Source organism: Natator depressus, chromosome 7, assembly GCF_965152275.1.
Source record: "Natator depressus isolate rNatDep1 chromosome 7, rNatDep2.hap1, whole genome shotgun sequence".
Taxonomy (NCBI): Eukaryota; Metazoa; Chordata; order Testudines; family Cheloniidae; genus Natator; species Natator depressus.
In genome coordinates this window covers 116,387,810-116,415,074 of record NC_134240.1, presented here as the reverse complement: position 1 = coordinate 116,415,074, position 27,265 = coordinate 116,387,810, and the positions used below count along the sequence as shown (strand labels likewise).

At 44.0% G+C, this 27,265-nt stretch overlaps 1 protein-coding gene across 2 annotated transcripts in view; it reads right to left on the bottom strand.

Moving 5' to 3' along the window:
* Positions 1-27,265, bottom strand: part of LOC141991179 (VPS10 domain-containing receptor SorCS1) — a 400,215-nt gene that overhangs the window by 66,266 nt on the left and 306,684 nt on the right. For both annotated transcript variants that reach the window (XM_074959393.1, XM_074959392.1), the window contains exons 7-13: positions 24,086-24,204; positions 21,496-21,585; positions 15,534-15,713; positions 11,741-11,887; positions 4,948-5,050; positions 4,598-4,674; positions 1,145-1,236 (exon numbers count right to left, since the gene is read on the bottom strand). In XM_074959393.1, the coding sequence (XP_074815494.1) occupies positions 1,145-1,236; positions 4,598-4,674; positions 4,948-5,050; positions 11,741-11,887; positions 15,534-15,713; positions 21,496-21,585; positions 24,086-24,204 (808 nt within the window). The remainder of the gene's footprint in view (positions 1-1,144; positions 1,237-4,597; positions 4,675-4,947; positions 5,051-11,740; positions 11,888-15,533; positions 15,714-21,495; positions 21,586-24,085; positions 24,205-27,265) is intronic.

Here is a 27,265-nt window from a genome sequence, read left to right as displayed (position 1 = left end):
TTGATTTGCAGCACATTCCGAGCACCCGCCCTCTGAAAATCAGGCCCTTTTCAGATGTCACAGTGTGAGCATCATAATGGTGAGGCTTCCAAAACCAAATCACTTTTGATAATCTTGATTTTAATGCCCCACACAAAGGTTTCTTCTGGTTTGGCTAAAAGGTCTCCATCCCACTACTGCTGAATCCTTTTAGCCTGCCAGAGCAAACAAACAGCTGTTTCTGCTCTTGGCCACTGCAGTCTAAGTCCTAGAAAGAACTACTTGTTTTGGGCATCATAAATCAGAGCATTGATCAAGCTAGTCTGGCATGATACTGCTAATCAGTGGCCAATACTTAAGTGGTGGTAACTCATGAAGTCATGTGTGAGACTGTAATTTTAAGGGCAATCCACAAGACTCCACAGCCAAGATTTTTAAAAAGTGACTTGTGATCTTTCAGCTTGAGATACCTTAAAAGGAGCTATTTTCAGAGTGCAGGAGCTTGGCACTTTCTGAAAACGGGGTCCCTTTAAGGAGTCTCAAGATGAAAATCCAAAACCACTTGTCGCTTTCTAAAATCTTGATCTGTGTGTGTTCGATATTGGCAAGATGCTGACTGTAGTGCTGGCTACGTAATGATAAACAGCACAAAGCGATGCTCTGTCCGGGTACTACAACAGCTGCTCCTAGTGGTGACAATGCTACTTTCTGTGTTGGATAGCCCTGATGCTATCTAAGAAAGGTGTGGCCTAACCGCTGCCCTCCATCTATGAGATAATTTCAGCCACTGATTTGCAAATAAAGCACATTTGGAACTCATTAGGAGACTGAGTGTACTCCAAACTCCAACTTAATGGCCAGACTCAAGGGGCCAAACCTTCACCGGGGGTAGATCAGTGTAGTTCCACTGATTTTAATGGAATGATGCTAATTTACCATCACTGAGGATCTGGTGCCAGAACTGTAACCTGTTTCCCCACTTGCACTTATGTGTGAAATCACCGGCACTGCTTTAGCCTTATCGGAGTGAATGCATGTAAATTTCCTAATTAACATATTCCGGCATTTAGCTGAAAAAAATTAGTCACAGTTTAACTGTCAGCAGCACATAATCTGGAATGAAGGACTCCCTGACAAATGGGATCAGCACGGTCACAGTCATTACCATAGATGTCTGATAGGCAAAGACGTGTGCTTCATGGCGACCAGGACTCCACCTTGATCCAGGTACAAAACACTGTGCTCCTCTTCAAAGATCTGCAAAACATACATATACCCAGGTCTGTTTTCCTTAGCCTTGATAAAAGGCCACACTCTTATTCAGGAAGAGGCACTGGATGGGGATACGTTTACCAAACTACGGAGCAGGGGAAAGACACATTATTACCCAGACAGTTCCGATTTTTTATGTTGCTATCTTGCTGCCCCCTTGTCAAATGAATTTCATCCTGCTAGCTGGTAGGGAGAATCTATTTGAAATGTGATACTTTTAGATCATCACTCATCCCTACCCTGCAGAGTGGGGAGCTTTGTTTGAGGTGCAGCAAGCTTCACTTTGCAGGTGCCTTACAAAGACCATATGGGAGGGGTTTGAGAGAACAAAGAGAGCTGGGCAAACAATGCAAAAAATTATTTCCCTCAGTATTTGTTTACATATTAAAACAGGTTTCCTTTGGCCGGGTCCCTTTTACATTCTCCTTCTGCAAACATCCATGTAGTCCAGTTTTGGTAGTAGTCCTCGGATAGCACATTTTAAGATCACTGCTTGGCTAATTTAGGAATTCAGATTTTAGGGGTCTAATCTCATGTCCATTGACCTCGATGGAAAAGCTTCCATCCACTTCAATGACACAAGACCAGGTTCTAAATGTACACACCTGATCAGAAGAGTTGCACTCTTCCAATCAGAGAGAAGATATGCTACTCTGTGACCAATCACAACAGAGCTCAAATTTTGGATTTCAAATAGCGAGCCATGGAACGAAAAGGAGTTTGTGTAAAATGCTCTTGAATAGCAAATACATGATGGAGACCAAGGATCTGTTTGCAGCCATTTCCCCAACAAAAAGGTGAGAAGATCCATTGAACAAATTATTCATTTTATTAATTATTCACTCAGCTCCAGCAAGAATAAAGGCACATTTCCGGTAGAGAGGAAAGTCAGTCCAGTGGTTCATGCTTGCTTGGGACTTGAGAGACCTAGGTTCATTTCCCTAGTCTGCCCTAAACTCTCTGTATGACCTTGGACAACTCAGAGTCTCTCTGTGACTCAGTTCCCCACCAGTTCCCGTAGAATGGAAATAACAGCACTTCCCTACCTCGCAGGGGTGTGGTGAAGAGGAACACACTAACAGTGTGAGCACTCAGATACTGCAGAGATGCGGGTCAGGTAAGTACCACAGAGAAATAGTTTTGTGAGTGTCCCTGGAAATCCCTGCCATTTTCTCCCTTTATTCACCTTCGGAACTCCTCTCCACCGCTCATATCGGCTTGACTCATCCTTCCTTTTTTTAAAATGGGAGCAACATCCAGACTCCATAAATGTTGATCTCTGGGGGAGGGGTTGCGGGGAAGGGAAGTGCTGTATAGCAACATGAAGGACTCTGTTCTCCATTTCCCCACTGCTTCCAGCCCATGCTAACACTGGAATGCTGGAATATCCAGACTGAGTCAGAACAGTGGTCCCTTGAATCCAGCACCCTTCAATCATCAGGGCCAGTATCAGACACTTCAGAGTCAGGTCCCAAGCAATGGCGCTCCCCACCCCCAAACTCATCTCTCCTGCAAGGCAGAGCAACTGCCAGTCCAAGACTGACTATTTGCATTGTCAAAAACATCTAACTATACACTTAATTTCAATGTATGAGAATTATTGCATGTTAAATAAATGCCAGCTAATTATTACAACATATTTAATGGTGCACAGCAGCCATGCATTAGATTATCCAGCCTTCTACCTGATTGCTAAATCTCATTAGTTATGTGCTCTCAGAGCAAGGGATATTTAATTAAGATGCAGAACAGTGGGGAGGGAAGGGGGCAAACACATTTGTTTCAGTAATCACAGTGTCTAACTCGTGTGTCATGAGGCTTTGCTTCTGTGTGTGAGATTTACAGTCCGAGCAGAACGGGAGATATTTTTCATTCTCCATCCATCTTCTTTCAGGTTAAGTCCTTGGCTTGATGTGCTCCATCAAGAAGAAAATATGCTCATGATTCTGCTGTGCTGTTCGGGTCAGAGAGGACCTTGTATTTTAGAGACTATGTTTGTCTTTGCAGTGGTCGTGCTAGTGACCAAGGACTGGATGGGGATCCTTGATAACTGTTTGGAGGGTGTAATCATCAGAAGGGAGAGGAACTGTTGAGGTTCACACAAGGGTATAACTAAGAGTAATATGAAAGGAATAAGAGACAGCACTTGTCCTCTCATAATAAATGAAAAAAGGTGACTGCCAACGAAATAGGAAGGCAGAAAACTGAATAAAAGGGAAGATTTTTTTTTAAACTAAACACATGTTAACCTGTACTATTCAGTGCCATAGGATATTACTGAGGACAAAAACTTAATCATATTGGGGAAAAAACTAGACATTTATATGGATACTAAGAATATACACCGTTATATTAGGCGGGATACAAAATGTAAGCGACCCAAACATTCATGCTTAGGAACACAGGAATGAAAGAACCAGCATATTGGATCAAGTCCTGTAGTTCAATATCCTGTCTCAGGGTGGCCAGCACCAGATGCTTCAGAGAAGAAACCCTGAAGTAGGCAGTTATGGGATAATGTGTCCAAAGGCAAACGTTTCCTCCTAACCAAGTTTATTAGAAGTGGGCTAGTAATCTAAGGCCCTGATCCAAAGCCGATTCAAGTCAATGGAAAGGCTCCTATTGATTTCAACAGGCTTTGGATCAGGTCCTAAAGCATGAGGGTTTATATCCCCTTCCCGGAACAAGCCAACCACTGACTGACAGGGGCTTGGTAGAATTTTCCTCTTTTGGATGGGTCCATGGACACGTGTCCATTTCCAAGGTCAACTCCTTCCTTAGAAGCAACTGGTCCAACAAGGACAACTGGCCTGATCCACTGTGGCAATTTCTATGCCATAGTATCTGAATGCCTCACAATGTTTAATTTATCTTCACAACACCTCCATGAGGCCGGGCAGTTTTATTATCCCCATTTTACAGATGGGAAACTGAGGCACAGAGAAGCTAAGTAATTTGCACACACACACAGGAAGTCTATGGCAAGGATTGAACCTGGCTCTCCCAAATCCTATGCAAGTGCCCTACCACTGGGCCTTCCTTCTCTAGATGTCTGCTCCAGCCACCCAAAACTCTAGTGCAGCTAAACTCCCATGGAAAGCCACAACCAAACTCCCTTCAGCTGTATTTGAAAATACCAGCCTTGGTGGCTGGGGCACATTCCCACTTTTTAACAAGAAATAGCATCAGAAAAAAGCCAGTAGGAATTACCCTTCGCTTGGGTTAGTACCAATTATTCTGCCACCAAAAAGAAAAAAAAACAAACCAACAAAACAACAGATCGCCTTTTTAAAGCAATTCACCTTCCCTTCATTTGACACTCAAGTATGTGCTTCACGTTATTTACCTGTCTCCACGTGTTCCCAGCGTCCGATGAAACAAACATGCTGATGTCATTGTCTGACAATTCGGGACCGATGTTTCCTGTAAGGAGAACCTGATTCAGTGCAACAACAACATTTTAGGACATCAGAAAGCGAGCTGCCTCAGTGGTACAAATGGATTTTTACCTTTTCCTAAGCAAAGGATTTCAGTGTTGGGGAGGGGGAAGAATTGTGATTTCAGTTTGGCAGGGAAACTTAATTACAAGATCAAAGTCCAAATACTTCTATTTCCATACACAGTGGGAATGCAATAGGTGGAGTCTGATGTATACAACAATTTATGGACAACAGATAGTAACTGAATGTTTCATACCAGAAGCCACGATAATGCTCGGGGCAGTATCTCGGCTGGCGATGTTTCCTGAAGTGTAGGGGTTCTCTGAAACCTTTAGGTGAAGATGCAGCGAACAATAGGGCTGGAGAAAAAGAGTGGGGTGGGGGGGAAGAGACAAGTCATAAAGGGCATCCCATTCATTCTCCCTTCCCAATGGCATTCGTACATCAGAGTGATGACCATGGAACATCAGAACAGAGGACTGGAAGGGGTCCCCTGCTATTGTGGACAATCCGTGAGAACCTAGCTTTCCTTACTCCTTTCCTGAAGGCTAAAAAAAAAAGCTAATTGCAAAATAGAAAAAAAAACCCAAAAGCTGGAAGCAAATGGAACGCCAGCCCGAGGGACATATGCCAGCCTGTCTGTGAACAACAGTGTAACAAGGTCTGAGGATGCCATTAGCACAGCTCTGTGAGCGAAGCACTGCAAGCCGCTATGTTTTGACACGGGCAGTCTAATGAAAAGGCAAACCCCAAACTGTCTTTCAAATCCTGGCAGTGAAAAGCTGGTTCTCTCTCCCACTCTTTTGATTCCTTTTATTTAAAGAGATCTGTTCCATGCCATAGTAACAAGGCAAAATTGTAAGGACAACAACAAAGAGGAGAAGAGTATGAGATGCCACAGCTACATTGTGCATGCAACTGCTGGTATTATTCATTATAATTATTATTTTAAAAAGGACAGATATCCTGAGCCAAGGAGCTTACAATCTCAGGGTCCAATCTTGCAAACAGATCCCCACTCAAGATCCCTCGCTCCCATGCAATGTCCAACTGGAGACAATGAGCCTCTGTGAGCATGGATCTCTTTGGAGGATTTTACACAGGTTGCAAAAAGACAGAGCATCAAACCCAGAGGGGATGAGAGTGCCGAATAGGGAAAGGGCAGAGGAGGGGTAGAACAGCAAGACTGAGAATCTGGGTGGTTTGGATGAGGGGAGAGAGTGTGTTTGGTGGACTGGAACTAGGGGAGAGCTCCATGCACATGGCAGAAGGCATGAAGATCTGTGGGTGGGAAAAGGATGTAGAGGGGCAGGGGATGGGTCTTCTGTGTTTGCAGAGTGCCTGGCACACAGACAAACTAGAGAGGTGAGAGCACATGAAGCCTCCACTGAAATTAACAGGAACTGGAGTTGCTCCTTTCTCAGGATTTGGTCCAATAACAACACAACACTACCACAGAGTGTATGTAAGTACGATCTCTACCACATGCATCTGCAAAGATTGGAGGAACCCCACAGAGCATACGTGAGAAACAAAAGGTACACCCACCGCCCTCCAACACCCTTCTAGGAGTGGGAAGAAGATCATGATTAACCAGAGAATGGGCACCATGCCCCAAAACGATTCATAGAAGTTAGACATGGATGAGACCTACAGTGAAGACTAGAAAGGTTGTGATTTACTGAGTGAAAGGATGTATCTGCAATGCTGTAGCATAGCAAACTTTTTTCAAATGCCAACCTGTTAATGGTAGGCCTTCCTTTGGCTAGTTCAGGATGGTCACTTGGAGCATAATATTGTCCCTGTTGTGGACATACTTATGCCTCTCAGAGTTTGAAATGCGAGTCCCTCAATGAGGATGTCAACCACCAAAGTCAGCAAGTACCACTCCTGCAAAGGTGAGCCCAATGGCCATGTCGGGAGGAGATTAGCTCGCTTCTTAGACTTCAATCCTTTTAGATTATGCTGCGTGAGGTTTTCTTTTATCTTGTATTTGTATCACTTCATAGATATATATTGTATAGGTGTAAGCCCCACTGATGAAAAGTGCTATATAAAAGCCAGCTATTATTACCATCATTATGACATAGATTCAGGGTATATAAAAACAAGTACTAAGACCCAGGCCCCAGTGCAAGAGCTGACATGCTGCCTGTCATAATGCAGTAATGCCTAGATGCCCCAACCAAGATTAGAGCACCACCTAAAAGCTGACCTTTCCTCTCCACCCACACAGCTAAAACTATTGTTCAGCTTCTCATCATCTTGCATCTTGACTACTGCAACCTTCTCCTCTCTGGCTTTGACAAATGCATTCTTGCCCCATGTACATCCATGCAAAGGTATCCTGGCTTGTCACTTTGACCCCCTCTTTGCTTCCTTCCACTGGTTCCCCCTTCTCCACTGCATCAAACACCAGCTTCTGGTCTCCGCTTTTAGGCCTATCCCTGCACAGCCTATCATCTCTCCTATGATACTGAGACATCATTATTTGTTGTTATGATTGATTCATTTTGTGGTAGTGCGTAGGAGCCCTAGTCATGGATTCAAACCCCATTGTGCCCACTCAAAGCTGGGTAACTAACAGCCCGGGGTTCTTTTGCAAGCCCCGGCCTAAAACCCTGCCCTATTGGGCACAATATCCTATTTCTATAGCACTTCCACAAGTCCCTTTTCCTGTGCTCCTTCTGATCAAAATGTCCCCATGGAGCCCTGGTTTATTTTCAAGCCTCTACTACATTTCTAGCAGCTCTGCTCAGCCAATCTCGGTGCTCTGCTTTCTGTGACTCTGTGCAGCGTGAGGACTCAAGACGTGCCAATCTCACTGCCATTAGCTCCAAAATTGAAAGAAGATTTTTAACAGCTTGGGTCTCTCCTCCAACTCAAAGCTTGTTGCTCTCTTACTTTGCATCACCGGTGCATTTTCTGTACAGTTCCCTGTAGGATTCATACAAGGTTTATGCGGTTGGCAACATTCAGGGCACACCCAGAGTGTTGTGCTGGACTTGTGCACACACAGCTCCTTTCAAGGGCATCAACCTTGGAATCTCGCCAAGATGACATGAACCGTGGGAAGCCTCTCAGGACTGGGCTCAAGGCCCGAGAGCAAGGAATGCGGTAGATAGAAATTGGTAAATAAGAATGTTAAACAAAGCCAGTGTATTCCTTTTATCTGTTGGAGAATGTAATGCGCGGGGGGAGAGAGAGAATAAAGGGGAAGGTGGAAAGCTGACAGGGGAAGCCTGTTAGCAGAGACCAGCCTGCTTGCTTGCTAAAAGCTGTGTTCCGTCTTGTCATTGAACCGCCACAGTTCCCCCCTTCCTCTCCCCTGCTACAAGGCTCTCACTTTTATTCAACCAACGAAAGGAAAACTGGCAGCTGGCTCTTTCAGAAAGAAGACCTGTCCCAGCACGTCCTAGTAAGTCCGTTTAGTTCAGGTTTCTTCTAATTCCTTCCTTGCACATTTCTAGCTCAACCTGTGATCCAGACCTTCTGTGCCCTAGTTGGTCCCTGATCTTCTGGTATTCCATCCCTTGTTAATACCTAAGCATGAAGAAATATCCATACTGGCTCAGCCAATGGGTGTGGCATCCTACCTGTTTCTATAATTTGACACTCCAGGGGAAGGCTGAAAATCAAACAAGCCCCTCTGACCATGTATTTCACCTGGCCAGTTTGTGCAATGCTGTAAGATGAGTGAGGGATGGCCCCATTCCTTCCCATTCCCTACTCCTAGAGGCAATGACCCAAAGCCGACTGAAATCAGTGGACAGAGTCATATGGACATTAGATCAGGCCTGATATTTAGGCCTAGATCATCCAGTTCCCAGCCCAATGCGTGGCAGGGAGTGCAAGGTTGCTGCTCTCCAGCACTGAGTGGAGGCTACATGGGATGTGGGTTAAACAGGAGACATAGTCCCCTGCACAGACTGGAAATAAACAAACCAATGATGTGCTTGTTCCATTAGTCAAGAGAGCAAACGGGGAAAATGGGGCAAGATTTGGATGGAGAATGGGCACGTGTGAAGAAATTTAAATGGAATCCAGAGTACAAAGAGGTGCTTGGCTGTGCAGTCCCCCCTTGACCTTATTGCTCATATTAGTCAGGAGTAAATTAATAGCTGGGGAGCAGTATGGCCATTCATGCAGGACTGAGTTCCCCAGCTCTTGTTCCTGCCCCATCATCTCTCAGCTTGCAGTCAGATGACATGCACTCAGCCACAGCACTGTATGGGATGAAGCCGGGTGTTGCCTTTGGCTTGCATAGCTATGATCCTGTTGATAATCATGAGGTTATCCAAACCTTTGCTATCCAGTTCTTAAGAAGAGAGTGTTTAAGAACAGCAAAAAAAGAGCAACCACCCTTTGTCATCAGGAGCTGCCCTCTCCCCAGTGTAAACGGCTCATAACCATTGCACTACAGTCAGTGTTACTAGAGTTGTGCGCTTTGTAAATCCTGTCTCTAGCCCAAGGGCACAGGTAACCTATGTTGTGGCTACCGGCGACTCAGCTACAAACTGGGAAAAGCTGTGGGCTGTTTCTACAGGTATCGTGACAGCTGTTACATCTCTGCAGCAGGATGCAAAGCAAGCCCAGACATTGGTGAGGCAGTGTAGACCAGTGGGCTGACCCTGGGGCCAAGGGTAAATAGCTCTACAGGGATAATTGGTGCTGTGACACTGTCCGGATGCATGACCTTGAGCAACTCACTTAACTTCTCTAGGGAAAATTCTGCTCTCGTTCACAGCAGGGCAACTCCACTGAACTCAGTGCAACACCTTCCCCAGCTGTAAAATGAGGAGCATAACAACTATATACCTAACAGAGTTTCCCCAGCACCATGAAACTCCCATCCTGATTGGGTGCTACTGTAATATATAGAATAACAATTAATAAAAATATAAATACTCAGTATGATTACATATAAGATTCAGAAGCTGAAACTGCTGTTGGTTTATCTTCAGTCTTACAGGACTGGGCTCCCAGACCAGACCCCAAACCCTCCAAAATCCTGTCCCTAGTTCCCTTCAGTCTGCCAGACATTCTTATAGCTCTCAGATGCCTCCATTACTTTGAAGATCCTGTTGCAGGACTGCTGCTCATTTCTACTTTGGCTCTCTGGGGAGAGGGAGGCAAGGAGAGTAGGTGGAGTGGAAAAAACATAGGGATCTGTCCACTAACTTCCCACCTCTTATGTGCCACAATTAGGGGCTAGCTAAATGGTGTGGATAAAGTAAGAACCTACCTTGCTCAGAACTCAAGTCTCTACTTTTCTGAAGGCCTATAAAATCCACTTATTTTTCCTTACATTTCATTTCCACTCCCCCTCTGCCCGCAGTTCTTGCCAGTTTTGCAGAAACAAAAGTACTAAAACACAATAATAATAGGTTACAGAGTAGCAGCCGTGTTAGTCTGTATTTGCAAAAAGAAAAGGAGTACTTGTGGCACCTTAGAGACTAAAAAATGTATTTGTTACTAATAACCACCTAACTCTTATACAGCACTTTTTATCAGTAGATCTCAAAGTGCTTTGCAAAGCATGTCAGTATCATGATCCCCATTTTACAGATGGGAAAACTGAGGCAGAGAGGGGAAAGTGACTTGTCCAGTAAGAGTTTGGGGTTCTTGTATGTATTTTTGTAAATATTTCTTGCCTTGACTAGAAGCAGCAAGTCCTGAAAATCTTACCGGAGAAACTGTTCTCATGAGATGCCCTGCTCGGTTCTGCACACCCAAGAGGCTCAGATAACCTTTGGAGAAGAATCTGCATTTTGTTGTGCTGATCTAATCTGCCCCTTGAGGGACGTCCCGCCACCCTAGTAACCTTCTCCTCTTGATGTCTCCATCATTTCTGTGTGAAAGTCCCACTGTCCTGTAAATAGGCTAGTAAATCCCTAGGTACCCTGTTCAGAAAGTACATACCCCCACTGCAAATGAGCTGGGCTCTTCTGCTGGGGTACATCATTTGTGTTACAGGAGATGAACCCAAACCAAAGCCCTGACCCAGATCTGAATTTTGCAAATGGCCACTATATTTATAATGGGCTGAGCCAGAACCCTTTGATCTAAATGCACTTGGATTTGACTGTAAGCACTTCCAGGCAGACACCATGCACCTACCACAGGTGTTTATTATATACTGTTGCCGTAGCACTTTGGGGCCCGGCCAGGGATCGGGGCCCCACAGTACTAGAGGCTGTACTCGCACAATGAGAAGATGGTCCCTGCCCCAAAGAGTTTACCATCAAAGCCGATGATAAGAGACAGCAGGTGGCTACAGCAAAGACACAAGAACAGCGAGACCATTATGGGAAGTGCTTCCTGATCCTGACTGGCTCCCAACAGTCGGAGCTGTGGGGGTGTCCAGATTACTATCCCAATCTCTGTATGGGCATGGGAGGTGAGACTAGGATATTTATTTTGAAACAGTTGCAAAATTCCATAGAAACACCTTTGAGTTGGTTTTGCTAATGATTTTATATATAAAAACACAGATTTTTGTAATGTGTTGACTGCCCTAGTCTCTGGCTGTGCAACATAAGTGAAAAACAAGCAACATCTAATAATAAATTACCTACAATAGACACAGCAAAGCCCCCATCCCCCTTTTAATTCTGCAGCTTGTGCCCATCTCTGGTGACTGCCCTATCTCAGGAAGATCCTTCCTGAAACCTGCACTGGTCCCCTGCTGGCATCTACAAATAGCTCGTTTGCCCCACCTAGTGTGCAGAATTTCAACAACACTGTGACAGAACCGGCTGCCTCAGAGGAGATCATGAGCTCTACAGAAAGAAGCCTTATTGGAGAACATTTCCTTCATTAAAGATATATAAATAAATAAAATAAAATAAAATAGCCCCGGCTCTTCCCATAATGTCTGGCTGCCCAAGCCTAGAATCACTGTGCCCTTGTAATGAAGCTTCCTGTGCGTGCCATACAGCATAGCCATGAAGACCAGTCCTATTTATTGTTTAAAAGCCCGTATCATCTTTGTGTTGTTACCTGGGGGAAAGTTGTTGTTGTTGTTGTTTTTTTAAAGCAGTACTTACTAGGAGGCAACGAACAGGGTTTCCTCTCAGATCAGTGTCTGGAGCCTGCAGCAAGCGCCAGTCTCTTCCTTTGTTGTAGGTGATGAAAGTTTTCACTTGTTTGTCAATCTTCTTGTTAGCCAAGAACATTCCCTTTATCCCTGCTACCTAGGAAAAATTGACATGGCTGAAAAAAAAATATCAGTTGGACTCCGATCTTTGATGTGCACATGTGATTACCCGTCAAACCCTGCAGGGACTCAGTCATAGCATCTGTGTGATGGAATCTAGGGGGAGAATTGCCAATGGGTGTTAAAAGGAGGAAAGTTATGGGTTTATTGGAACAACACGGAGAAGTGCTGAAGATGGGAGAGAAAGCCTGTGCTTTCAAAAGAGTGTGGAAACCTGAAATGATGTAGGTAACACTCAGTGCAAGGTGACAACCTCTCTCTTTGGTAAGAGGAAATACACAAGGAACAGTCACTCATTTCTCTCTGCTGAGTCAACCACAGCAACTGCTCCCTTGAAAACAAAACAATAATAAATTAATACTTTACATTTCTATAGTGCCCTCTGTCCAAGGATCTCAAAGTTCTTCATTAATCACTGGTATATTAACCTTAGAATCCCCTGCATGTATTTTTATCCCAATTTTGCATGTGGGGAAACTGAGGCACAGAGCAGTTACAGTGACTTGTCTAAGGTTGTGGTAGAGTCAGAAATAAGAACCAGAACTTCTGACTCCCTGTCCAATATTTTACCCACAAGGCTATGCTCCCAGACCCAACATCCCGTCGGGGTTGTGAAAAGTTGCTATGTTACGTTGTTAAAAGGTGGATTACATATAGAGTCATGTGAGAATCAAGCAGGAAAATATCTTTGTTTTGCTCAACGCACCTTGCAAAACATTCCAGGTTGTTCAACACACTGAAAATCAATAGTGCAATATCCACTGTAGCTTGAGAGCGAGTCTGTTAGGCTGTTGCTTTATAAACTATGAGAGCTATGATGGGATTGGAGGGGGGAGGGAACTTGCTATCTGCCATCGGGGTGGTTCAAGTGTCCACTCCACCCCTGTTCTGACAGCAGGGAAGTGAAGGAATTGATGCACAGTGTCAGCATCAGTACAGACTGGCAGGGAAAAGATAAGGGCATTTGCAAATTTAATGGAGGGGGGGAAAGCACTATAAGGGAAAAAAGATCTATTAATAAAGACAGAAGGAGATGAAAAGAATGATGGCTCAGAAACAGCTGGTACACCAAATATTTTTCTATAAAATCAGTGTTTAGCAGAAAAAAAATTTAGACCATTTGGGAATAAAAAAATAACTTAAATGTGCTTTAGTCAAGTCCAATAGAGGGGTAGCTGGGTGAAATGTCATGGCTCGTGTTAGACAGGAGATCAGACCAGACGATCTAATTGTCCCTTCTGGCCTCAGACTCTGTGAATCTATGCTGTATTAAGAGAGCTCTGAAAAGCAATTCCTTTGAAAATATGAACATTTACTGGCGGAACTGACCAAAGATATCGTGGCTGCATGATTCTGATGAAATGTTTTGTTAAAATTTTAAATTTTGACCAAAAAAACGAAGAGTGAAATGTTCAGTGAAAATTACATCATGTTTTCTGCATGGTTCTATATACTAGTGAGCTAGCCTGGATGATATAGATCCTTGGGCATTTAAGGGAACTAGTGAAACAGTAAGTTTGTTTTGCTAAGAGCAAGTAAAAAAAAAAGGAGTACTTGTGGCACCTTAGAGACTAACCAATTTATCTGAGCATGAGCTTTCGTGAGCTACAGCTCACTTCATCGGATGCATACTGTGGAAATTGCAGAAGACATTATTATATACACAGACAGCATGAAACAATACCTCCTCCCACCCCACTCTCCTGCTGGTAATAGCTTATCTAAAGTGATCATCAAGATGGGCCATTTCCAGTAAAAAAAAATTGTCCCAAAAATTGTGTGAAAAAATTGGTTCTCTTTTGTTGGGAATTTTGAAATTTGAACACTTTCCCATCATCTGTACAATAGCAGTACTCATCAGGCTCAGTCCACCTCCCCTTTGAGGAGACGTACCCAGAGAGAGGATCTGGCCTAATTATTCTATACACACTGCCACCCTCACACACTCCACTGAAGCCAGACAAGCTTACATGTGACAAACACCCCCGCCCCAAACACACCAACTTGACCCATCCCAGCACCAGTACACATGCTGCAAACACACCACAGACACTCTTTTCTAGATGCTGCTGTCCCCACACCTGCACAGAGTTTATAGGATTTCAACTTTTTTAATTTGCCTTTGGATTTTCTTTCTTTCTGTTCTTCATCTCCAGTTATCCCTAAACACTTACTGTTTGCAACAATCCTACTGGGAGATTCACGCTGGATGGCTTCCAGCTCTCCTCCAGCCAGAACATCAGATTTCAAGGGAGGTTTTTGCCAGGCTCAGTGTCAGCCAGTATTCTTTGTATCTAGGTAATCAGCAGATCCGACGCTTCCCAGCTCCTATCATCTGTCAGCCTAATAAAACAAAGGCTTTTCTTTCCCCCTGGGATGTAGGACACCTTTATGTAATGCAGTGAAACTACTCCTTGAACTGACAGTAATAAGAGGCAACAGCCTTTCCACGGGCTGCCAAAGTTGCAGATCGATTAATAGTGAAGACTTCACCAGGATGATGAAATGGCCATGCCCATTCCCCTGCAATTCATCTGCATTTATACAGCACCCATTCGGGCTTTCTACATGGACATCTCAAGGTGGTTTCCAGTTAAAGGATATTCAAAGTCAATCCAGCTCATGGAGTTAATACTGAGGTAAAAGTGTCTTCCCCTTTAGAGGGACTCAGTGTTATTCAATGGATTTCATCCTTCAAGGTGGGAAACCACCTGTAGGACACCTAGAGTGAGAACTTTGCCCTGCTCCAGCCTCTTTGTGCCATGCAAATGAGCCAGAGTGCCATAAAGGGGCCCTAAAAGCCCAGGTACCGTCCGGGGAAGATTCCCACCATGCAGACACTGCAGAAGACAGCTACTAGTCTGCCTTCCAAGGACACCTTTGCAAGGTCTGGCATAGGGAACATGCTAGGGGAGGGTCAGGGTGGGGCTTCAGCACACAGCTCTGTGGAGATTCTGGGGTGCTCAGGGAGGTAGTCATAATCTAGATGGATGCCATGGGGAGTCTAAGTAACACCAGAGGCCACTCCAGTCCCCAGAGCAACTCAGAATCAGGAGGGTGCTACAAGGGGCTTAAAGCTGCCATTCCTCCCTCACCTCTTGACTATGAGTTCTGGGCTGTGACTCTTAGAGGTGCAGCATAAAGACCCTCAGCCTTGGGATTCTATGGCCCTGGGACTTCACCTAGGCAGGGTGTTGTGTGTTTTATGTGATCACTAGATTATGGCTTTTACAGTTCCCACAGCAGGAATTCTGGCTGAGTCAGCTAAAATTCCTTCTGGGGGTTCCCAGGTAGTGAATGGTTGCAGCAACTGCAAGGTGCCGTAGAGCTGTTGAGTTAGGCATGGGCTCCCCTAAGTGTATGGCCAGTTCTGTTGAGGCCAGATCTTACAAGGAGGTTCAAGGGTGAACCTTCTTGTACAACAGTACAAAATCTGGGCTCTTTGAGGTCCTTGGATAAAAGGCATTGCACCAGTCCAAAGTTACGTGATGGTGTTCAGCCACATAATGTCTCCACTAATCACACTCGTGGTACAAGGCTGTGAACGTTCATCACAAAAGCAATGTTATTGGAACAGCACAAACTGCCAGGATGGGATTGCGTCATTAGCACTCGTGACATACCTCATAGAGGTCGATCATCACATTACCCTCCAGCCGTCGGCTACTCTTGACATTCTCCAAGGCCAGCGTGAAGTAGACCCCTCTGGTGTCAGATATATAAAGGTTGTAAGTATCATTTTGGTTCCACTCCTGCACAGCTGCAAACACTTGATTCTCATCTGTGCTGATAACGTGCATATCCTGGGGAAAGGACACAGAGGCATGATATTGTAGGACAACTCAGTTGTATCAATTCCAAGGTCAACACAGGTTAAATCCTGGAAGATCAAGGGCTGTATTCATTCTAGAATCTAACCAGAAATTGTAGACAACATTCTTGCAAGCAACTCTTCTGCCGGTTTGCAAAGTAGTCATTAACCACGGAGGTGTTAACTGAACATTCTCATTGGCAACACTTTTAAGCACAGTGTTGTACAGCAGCAGTTTGTGAGGAGGGAGGGTTCTATAAAAATGTATAATATCAGGTGGGTTTTTTTCCCCCTTGCTACATCTTAAACATAAAATGTGATTGAAAAGGAAATCACTGTACATTACTGAGCTAAGATAAGAAAGCAGCCACTTCTTATGCATTTTGTGGGAGTTCAGTGTCCCTCAAAAATTAACAGATGCCAGAATTGCTAGTGAAATTCTATGGCCTCTGCAGTTATTAATTAATTATATTATAGCACCTAGGAATAGCACCTAGGATAGCCATAGCACCTAGGAATCCAAGTCAAGGATCAGACTCCAGTGTGCCTACACACTGTGCAAACATATAATGAACGGATGACCTCTGCCCCTTAGATGGAATAGAATTTCAGGGTTCTCAAACTTCATTGCACCGCGATCCCCTTCTGACAACAAAAATTAATACACGACCCCAGGAGGGGTGAACCAAAGCCTGAGCCCACCCAAGGGCTTCAGCCCCGGGCAGGGGGCCTGTAACCCGAGCCCCGCTATCCAGGGCTGAAGCCCTCGGGCTTTGGCTTTGGCCCTAGGCGGTGGGACTCAGGCTTCGGCTTCCACCCCCAGGCCCCAGCAAGTCTAAGCCAGCCCTGGTGACCCTATTAAAACAGGGTTCCAACCCACTTTGGGGTCCCGACCCACAGTTTGAGAACCGCTGGAATAGATAATCAGAATGTTCCTTTCTGGCCTTAAAAAAAAAAAAAAAACTATGGAGAAAAAATAATCTAGATTTCCTTGGCACTGGCTAACCCTCAAAAAGCGAGGACATTCCCTCTTGCTCTGGACTGACATCCCACTGTTTGGTCACTTATTTGAAACTCAGCCAAACTTTTTGATCTGCAAAACTGGGAACTTTATCTGAGGTAGATTTCTTTGACTATGATATTTCCTCTTGCTTCTGTTAATTCTATTAATACCACACAAATAAAATGTCCTGATGGGTTTTCACACTTCTTGCTGAAGCATGGAAGTGTGAAAAACAATGGGGGAAAAAATTCCAGTTAAAACCCTTTTTTTAGTACATTCACTGGGAATGTCAAGTAAAGGTTAAGCTCAGCTTATCTCAGCTGGTTCCTCCACCCCTAGATTTTATATCTGAGGGATGAACATCCACTTTGACTTGCTTAATTACATCACAGTAATGAACATCCCAAAATAATCTGGTATTTCGGGCAAATAGACTGGCTTACATTCTGCAATGATGTAGAAGGTGGGATAAATCACACTGGCTTGCAACGATTTAGGGCATATCTGTGTGGCAAAAAAAGGTGTGTTTGTAACTGGGGTTAGCTAATTTGGGTTAAAACAGCAGTGAAGACACAACAGCTCAGCTTTTAACTCAAGTTAGCAACTCAAATTTTAACTTAGCACCCAGAGTTAAACTCTAGCTGCTCAACCAAGTTATAAGCCATGTCCTCGCTGCTATTTTAATCTGAGTTAACTATTGTGGCGTAGCTAACCCAAGTTTTTCCCCAGTGTGGACATATACTAAGAGTCCCTTATGTGTATACACACAGGCATACGCCCTAGGAGTGGCTCAGCCAAATTCAGAGATAATGCATTACTGAGGTTGTAAGTAGAGCTGGTCAAATAGTATTTGGCAACTATACTCTTTCAGGAATTTCACCATTTTTGATCAAATAGTTTATTCACCTAATACTGATTTTTCCCGATATCTGACCAGCTTTAGGGAATGCTGAAGGCCGTTTCATGAATGCCAGTGAAATTAATCAGGTCACTTATTCACTGAAATCTTTTCTTTCCAAACTGGGGTGAGTCTCAGTGAGTAAGAAAATCCAATTCAGGCTAAGGGAATCTAAGGATATGTCTAGTCTGCAAGCACAGGGTGTGATTGCATTTTTAGTAGACATACACGAGCTAGGTTTAATCTAGCTGTAGACAAGCTGTGGCAGCTCATGCTTTAGTGGGGCCTGTCCAAGCCCGCCCAGAACACTGGGCAATTACTTGTGGTGCTAATCCGCTCAGAAGCTTCACCTCTCTGGTGCCCAAACAAGGTAGATTAAATCTAGTTTGGGTATTTCAGCTAAAGCTACATCACACCCTGTGATTACAGCCCAGCTGTTCCAATAGTCCAATGGAGTGTAAAGTGAGTCTACATTGGTGTAACATACACATTACAGGGGCCAGAAGGAGGTGTACATTACATCAACTTACATTTGCCTCTGCATGTGGGTCTGTTGTCCTATATATGCCTGCACAGTGTAAGCACATGACGGACAGAGACTAACGTACATGTATCAATTGGGTGCTGTGTTAGTCCAAACCCTTCTTGGGATTCAGTCAGAGAGTTTCCCTCGATGCAGCATAGCATGGTGGATTGGACATTAACATGCAGTTCTAGTGCCTGCCCTTCTTGTCTTTCCAAAGACAAGAGAAAGAGCAATGTTATGCCTGAGAATTTGATTGGGTGTCTAGGAAAGTCTAAAGGCCAAAGCTTTCTGAATTGTTAACACAACGTGACTGCCCTTTTCTCACTTGGTCGGGGAACTTTGCCTCTTGGCAAGTTTAGCAGCAGGAATGCAATACCTGATTTATCCGGTCAATTGTGGTCACTGTCAGCTGTTTTTGATGTTCTATATCTTAGGATTTTTCTGGCTATTGCTTCCTCCACAGGGCTACAGACTCACATGGTAAGACAGCACTGATATAAAATGGATGAACAGCACCGATCCTTTCCATCATTATCTAACTTGGAACTATATAAATGACTTGACTGTATGACAATCACATTGCTTTGTCTGCCTTCATGTTTACAGCTGGTGAGTAAGCTACTCCAGATCCAGCACAAGTTGGTGGCTGGAGATTTAGGTATGTCTAGAAATGAGGTGAGTTTAAGTGGACTGCACAAGTGAAATGTTAGGTGTACCTGTGCTATTCTGTGCTGAACTCTGTTAGAGAGATCATGAACTACCTATTACAGATCATGATGCCATAGTACAGAATGGGAATTGCAACTCAAGGTTTCCTCTCATTGTATCAATTAATGTTTCTTAACCCAGTCTCAGAGGTACGATCTCCAAGGGCAAGACAAACGTATCAGGTAAGAACCAAGGGAGTTAAGAGTCCACAGCCCATTCAGCCCTTTGCTCAGACGATAATTATTAGCAGCAGTGATTGTGGGTTTTATGGCATAAACCCTGCCCACATGAGCTGGGCTGCAACCCATCAACTCATGTCACCAAAGCCACCAGTTGTCAGGTGGCAACTCTCTTCCCTGGTACAAATTCAAAAGAGGTGACAGATGCAGAGGTGAAAATGTCTATATTCCATTCCTCAACCCCACGAGCCATTCAAGAGCTTGGCACTGTCAGCACTGTTTACCACTTTGGGCCCAATTTCTTAGTGGAGAGAGATTAAAGAGAATCTAGGCATAGAAGGAACTGTTTGTTTCAATTCCTTTGGCTATCACAGCGCTTTGTACATTTTTAATAAAGGCAGCTCTCCTGCTTTGATAGCAGCATCCCAAATATATGCATTTTTTTCCTGTTAGCTTCTTCTACACCAAATGTAGCTCTTCATCTTTTGAAAATGTTATGAGATTGTAATGAAGCATTTTTTCTCCTTAAAGTTCATACTCACACTTGGATCAAACAGCATTTACTGTTCCAATTCTTATTTCATTTACAATAGGCTAAAATTAATCATAACTTTACTTTCCCCAGTGCTCTGTAGATCTCAGAGAAAAGACAGATGGAGAACTAAACATGTAGTGGGAACACGACTCAAACCAAATATCTCATCACAGATGGTCTGAGCTAGTTGCAAGTGGGAATTCTAAGGGTCATTTTCCATGGGCATTACAATCACTGGTCTGAAAAGATTCCAATTATTTTTTAAACTTCTGTTTCAAATAAGCGCTTATTTGAGTCTGCTCTGCCTTCATAGGATAACTCCTCCTGGCTCTTTAGAATGGCGGGAGTTTCATTCTGTGTAAGAATACCTGGACCAAGATTTGCAAAAGTGACTAGAGCTTTGGGTGCAGCACGGGGGTAGGTTCTGCATTATGAAAAAGAACTTGCTGTGGGATGGGAGGAGAGACTGCTGAGGACATCATCCCCCAACCCACACACCAAAACTTGCAAGGGTAAATTAATGCTGACCTTGTTAGTTGTAACTAACTTAGATCCGCTTACACATGTTGGGATAGCCCTGTTTTGGGACAGTTCAGGAGGATTCCATGGCATGGTGGCCCTTGAGGTCACCACAACAGACAGACCTGTACCTTCATGGATCCCTTTGAAGACCCACCCACATCATAAGAATGGCCATACTGGGTCAGACCAAAGGTCCATCCAGCCCAGTATCCTGTCTGCCGACAGTGGCCAATGCCAGGTGCCCCAGAGGGAGTGAACCTAACAGGTAATGATCAAGTGATCTCTCTCCTGCCATCCACCTCCACCCTCTGACAAACAGAGGCTAGGGACACCAGTCCTTACCCATCCTGGCTAATGGCCATTAATGGATTTAACCTCCATGAATTTATTCAGTTCTCTTTTAAACCCTGTTATAGTCCTAGCCTTCACAACCTCCTCAGGCAAGGAGTTCCACAGGTTGACTGTGCGCTGAGTGAAGAAGAACTTCCTTTTATTTGTTTTAAACCTGCTACCCATTAATTTCATTTGGTGGCCCCTAGTCCTTATATTATGGGAACAAGAACTAGGGGCCACCAATGAAATCTCAGGGGGAATCTACAGGTTGAGGAGATGGGATCTGGAGAGAAGGCCAAATGCCACCCAACCACAATGGAAGAGTTCCAGGAACCTTGTGAATTTGGATGGTCGCTGCCCTGTGTAGCAGTAACCCACATCTGGCCCTAAACATCTGATTCCAGATAGAACCTGGAAGGCCATACCATTGATAGCTACCTAGCAGGCCACACAATTGAATTCTAGTAAAGCAGGTGACATTGTTTTGAGAAAGAAATAAGACTGATGTTCCTTTTGTTTAAGAAGATGTCTGAAGTCCAGCTGCAAAGCCTTGACCTCTTCCCAATGGAACACAGGTTTTCCACCCCCCCCAGAATGACATTTTTTAGATAGGCATCTCAAAAACCCAGCTCCATAAGGCAAGGATAACCTTTCAGGGTCCATTGCTCGTTCTCCATTGTTCTTAATTAGGGAAGATATGGAGCAGACACAAAAAAACCCATCTCTTTGCTTGCCTCCCATTAAAATCTGCTAATGAGGCAAAGCATAAAAAAGTGACCCACACTGGGGGGGAAGGAGAATTTTAAGGCAAACCGCCCCCAACGGTGTTAATTGATTAAAATGAAATAGCAATTTACGCAGACCTGAGCACAAATCTACATTTCATACTGATGTCCTTGACTGACTGAAATGCTGACACAGCTGTACGCTCTTTTCGGCTTTCAAATATTCTTTAAAAACAAGTTTTGTTAATTAAAGCTCATTCTGAAGTTACCGCTTGGCATCAGTCACCTCTGAATTGATTGGGATCCGTCTGTGTGAGTGTGAATATATCAGCAATAATAACATACCTTGGGCAAAGCATACTTTGGCAGCTTCATCTGTGCAAATGCATTCCTCCTATAGGACACGTAATAGTGTGGCCGTCCTCCCGATGTTAACTGCAATATAAAAGGGAATTTTATAATCAGGGTTACCATCATCATCATCATCCATTTTTCTTTGAGGCAAGAGGAAAATATTAGGCAGACTGTAAAGGTGAATTAAACTGTGATAGCAACGGTTTAACATAGCAGCAGTTGCCGGAGGTGACAACATATCTATCAAACAAACTGTCAGTGACTGAAATTGACAGTCAGTGGCACAACCTGTCCCTATTGTTTGTAAGTAAAGTCAAAGGGTGAAATTCTGGGTGATTTCAATGTGGCCACGATTTCACCCTCTGATTTTATATCCATATTGCAGATTACTATGGCACATTCAGGTCCTTGCTACCTGCAGAGGTATCAGGTGGTTAAGTGGTTAGATCAGCAGATTGCAAGGTAGGACCCGTGGCTTCTATTTCTAGCTTTGGCACTGACTTCCTGTCTGACTTTGCACATCACCACACTTCAGCATCTAAATACGTGGCCTGACATTCAGACTAGCAAAGCGTCTACGGCTCCCAAAGTCAATCGGACTTTGAAAATCAGGCCATTTATATAGGTCCTGAGCATGGATTGAGGTGCCTGACTTTAGCAACCCAACTTTGAAAATGCTGGAGTTCAGCTGCATGTGTTTCATTTTTTGCCACCTGTAAAAAGAATCTGGTCACGTTACCGGCTCACAGGGATGTCATGAGTATTAATCAGTCTTCATAAAAGCTACCGAAATCCTTGGACGGACGGTGCTAATATATGTGCAAAGAATCAATATGTTAAGAGCTCCTCAGGGCAGAACTTTATGTTAAGTATGGTCTTACAAAGACTTTTTGCAATTGTGGGGTGTTTTAAAAGGCATTATTGTAAGTGATCCAAGAACACAGAGGTCATGATTCACAACAGAAAAAAGAAATGAAATTATGACCATCTTTCATAATATCCATCTCTAATTCATTGATTGACAGCTAGTATTGACAGCAAAAATTGTCCACAAGCACTTGTTTCTGGTTTTGTTTCCCCCCACCCCTTTCTGAAAATGTAAGTTATCAAGGATGGGCAATTTTTTCTCCAGCTTTTTAGGCAGCTGGAGAAGTCAATCATTTACTGATTAAAATTAAATCCTTTAAAACCTAAATATAACATACTTCTTTTCTGTCTTTTCTCAACTGATCTCACAGCACAGTAAAAAACATCAACAAATTAATCTACACAATACCCCTAGATGCTGAGGGTTTTAATAGGGATCTCTTCACACGACCATTGAAATGCTGCCAGCTCTGGGGTGGAATGCAGCATACTTTAACAGCACAGAATAACATCGTACAACTGTTGAAAACAGGAAATTGAAATACACTGTATCCTACTTAAACAGAAGGATAATTTGAGAAGGAAGAATGTAACTAGCCAGAGTGGAATTAACATACCTATTGTCACCGTGTGCACCATGGGATCTGGCTGGACCGTTGGCGAGAGGCCAACTCCAGCAGCACCGCACCAATGTGATACTAGAGCAATGATTCAGTTATGACACTGACAAACGATTCCCACCTACTGAGCCGCCCCCAGCACCAGTACCTCATTTGCAGTCAAAGGGTATGTCTAGACTACACTTTGTGGACCTGCTTTAATTTGCATTACCTAACACATAAATGCTAGTATAGACACCTCCCCTATGTTAGTTAACTCCTTGTGTAAACCACAAGTGCTTATATTCTGGACCAGACCATCTAAACTAGCATTTACAGCTGTGTTAGTTACCTTGAGTCAATTAGCAATCAATTAACTCAAGTTAAAACAGCAGCACAGACTCAAGTCCAGACCAACCCCCAAAGGATCAGGTATCCAGTCAGACAAGTCAGAGATACTGAAGGTCTCAGAAGGCATTCTGAAACCAGATTATTTCCAGTTCATGTACACTGTCCCTGCCCTTCTTTTCTCCAACTCTCTTATTAAATAGACAGTGGCAGCAGGGTAATGAAACCCTTGGCTGTTCAGATGCCTTCTCCGGCTCTCACCTAGAACAGAGATTGGCTGAATACATCTCATCTCCATCCTTGTCTCAATAATCATAGTCCATGCATGACAATAATGGCTGATTACTCTGTCCAGCCCTTCCCTCTATCTCCCCCCACTTTTTCTATTCCTTTCTCTCACTCAGTAAAAGCCTTGATTAGTCTACTGCACTTGTGATATCAAGTGACTGGCACACCAGCTTAAAGACGAGTGGTACAAGGTCTACTCCTGGAATGCATTATGAGGCTGGTTGATTGGCAATGAGGATTATTCCAGTATGCATCCTGAACGCTCCAGGCAGCACCTCCATGACCTCATGTTGATAAGATACTTGAAATAGAATCAGAAGGAACCAATTAGCATTCTGATGGGCTGATGCACTCTGGGAAGCTCCTTTATTAGGCACTCCGGGCTAGTTGCTTGGTTGTGTGTGCGTATGTATATATAAGGAGCGGGGTGGGAGGGAGGAGAATTACTTGGAATCAATCAGAGAATGCATGTTCCACACCTGAACAAACACATAATCGTCCTGCACAATCAGGGAGTCGGAGTCAATGTAGCCTGGAAATGGTTTGCTCCGGGTGGCTTCGGTGCAGTTCTGCATCCTGCAGGTGATGTACTGAGCATCTGACATCATAAGGACAAAACAAAACAATGGTCAGTTATAGGGCACAGACCTCTCCCATTGCTGCAGTATCAGTAGCAGGCTCTTGCCTTCCTCCCCAGTTACCTGACCCATTCCTTTGCTACTGATGCAGGTTTATTTTAAAATATATCCCTGCAGAGCTCTGGGTGCTGTATATTATTTATTTATAATGTGGTAGCGCCTAGGAGCCCTAATCATGGACCAGGACCCCTCTGTGCTAGGTGCTGTACAAACACAGAACAAAAAGAGGCCCTGCCCTGAAAAGCTTACAGTCTAATTAAATCAAATCTAATGTAAACTAATGAATCGAACATTGAGGAGCAGACAGGGCCAGATTCTCAGCACTGCATGAGGAGCACACAGTGCATCTGAGCAGTATGCGCATCAAGATGGCTACAAGTATCCCCCATGTCCCAAACTACCCTCCTGGGGACATCTTTGTGCCAGTGCCAGAGCTGTGCATTTAGCCTCTAGCTGCCCACAGGCCCCAAGGCGCTACTCCAGCCTTCTAGCACTGCTGGGAGGCAGGAGGCCCCAACAATGCCTCCTCTTTCCTGGTCACACCACAGACATAGGGGGAATACAATGGCAGTTACTGTGGCTCTAAGGTGGGTAAACTGGCTTTGGCTAGTCTAAACAACAGGGATTGTAAAGCACAAAGCCCTGACACTAACTTCCACCCCTCCGATCCTTGTTTCCTTATCCCCTGCTTATGGCAGCATTGATCAGCATTCTCAGCCACCCTAAGTTGGGGCACAGCTGCTCCTGCTCATTTGCCTTCAGGGCCGGCTGTCAAAGCTATCTTGATCTCACTTCATAACACTCTTCCATTCTAAGGTGTTCAGGATGGAGGCTGCCTCTGAGGACAGTGATGTATAATGCCTACAGCCCTGACCGTGTAAGCTTAGCCCTATGCTTAACTTTAAGCACGTGACTAGAGCCGCAGAGTTCAAGGGGACTACCCACATATTTGAAGTTACGCACGAGCCTAGTCTTTTAAGAATCAGGGGACTTCGCAATAGAGAAGAGTCAGGAATCAGCTGTAATGACCAATAGGCAGCAGGTTTAAAACAAACATAAGGAAGTACTTCTTCACACAACACACAGCCAACCTGTGGAACTCATTGCCAGGAGATGTTGTGAAGGCCAAAATTATAATTGCATTAAAAAATAGTTAGTTACATTCCTGGAGGATAGGTCCATCAGTGGGTATTCACCAAGATAGCCGGGGTGCAACCTCATGCTTTGGGTGTTCCTAAAACCCTCCAACTGCCAGATGCTGGGACTGGACAACAGGCAATGGATCACTCGAAATTGCCCTGTTCTGTTCATTCCCTCTGAAGCATCGGGCACTGGCCACTGACAGAAGACAGGATACTGGGCTTGATGGACCATTGGTTTGACCCAGTATGGCCATTCTGATGACTACAGAGGGGATTCTTTATTGAGGTTGCTGAAGAAGACAAACCCTGTGGTTCTTCTGGACTCTCTAGCTCCCAGACTAACTAAACCAGCCTGTGCCATGTAGTGTCACACACAGTCTCACAAACCCATGAGGACTTCTGGCCACACATCAAGGGGCTCGCCAGCTATACATTATGTCAAGTAAAGTACCAAGTACGAGTCCCCTAGATTAAATGCTTTAACCACAGTGGAGAATTAGGGCCTCAGTCATAAATTTAGTCAAAACTTTTCCAGCTCAATTAAGCAGTTGCAGTTTGTATGAGGACAAAACTAATTTACAGAAAGAAGGATTTTAGCATTAGCACTGGCTTGACAAACTCTAAATGGCATTTAATCTTGAAAGTACTTCTAATCATCTTCCTCTTTGGAGTAGCATAGTCCCTTGCTTGGTATAATTACATCCCTCTGAACAGAGAAACAACATTTTTCCATTGAAATTGAAACCACTAGCTTTTCATCATTTTCTATTTACTCATTTAAAAAAAGAATCCATCATTTAAAAGTTTTTTTTCTTATTATTTCTAAGGATGATGTCTTCTATTTAAAAACAGACACACAGAGTACAAATCCATGGGCTTTAGTAAAGTTAGATTGTGGATGATTTTGGCCCTATGTTTGCAGAGCACTTTGGATATTTAAAGTGCTAAATATTATTAGTCCATACAGTATAGAATTCTTTGCATTTTCAAAGCTCATTACAAAAGACTAATTGATATAATCCAGATATCATGAACAGAGTACCTTTTCGTTCTCTGCCATCTGCTTTTCATTAGACCAGCCACTTGGAGGCAATAGGAGATATGCACACTAGCCAGCACGTCAAATGAAATCAAGAAATCTCCCTTTCAAGGGTCATTGCTCCATTGTCCCTGCTATCAGGAAACCACAGAAGGAAGAGGAAAAGGAAGGAAAAGAATAGGAGGCGAGGGAAGGTTGAGGTCTTTCCTCCTTACAATTACTGATCATCTGAAATAAATCCACCTGATCATCAAAGATGGCCTCAACCCAAAGCCCCAGAGGAAGACAACACATCCAAAAGGCAATATGCCTTGGGGAAAATTCCTTCCCAATCCTAAATTTAGCCATTGTGTTAGCCCTACCCATGTGATCAAGGATCATGCTTCCCAGAACTGCTGATCCTACGAATGCTTACTCCTTTGAGTAGCCCCTTTCTCTCCAGGTCTCCTTCTGCCATGGTTTGGATGACTTTCTGGAGTGAAGACAACTTATTTGCCACACCCACTCCTTCCCTTCTACTTCTGCTTTGCTCCCAGAGTCGCAAGCTGTCTCGCATGCAAGGGGAGACCATTCTAAAGTGTTCTTAGCTCCAGCTGACCTGGCTCTCTGCTGCAGCGTGTGCACATATTGACCACTGTTCTAAGACAAGCCAGACAAGCCAGTGGCTGGCTTTAGTATAGGTACGTATATCAGATCTGACAGGGAAGGACTGCAGGCTGTCATTGCAAAATGCTCCTAACTACTAATAATGGGCTAAACCCCTGAAGTCATCGTTCAGACTAAATAACCCTAGCGGTCAATCGACCAAAGCATGAGATGCATATTCTTTGACTCCAGCCA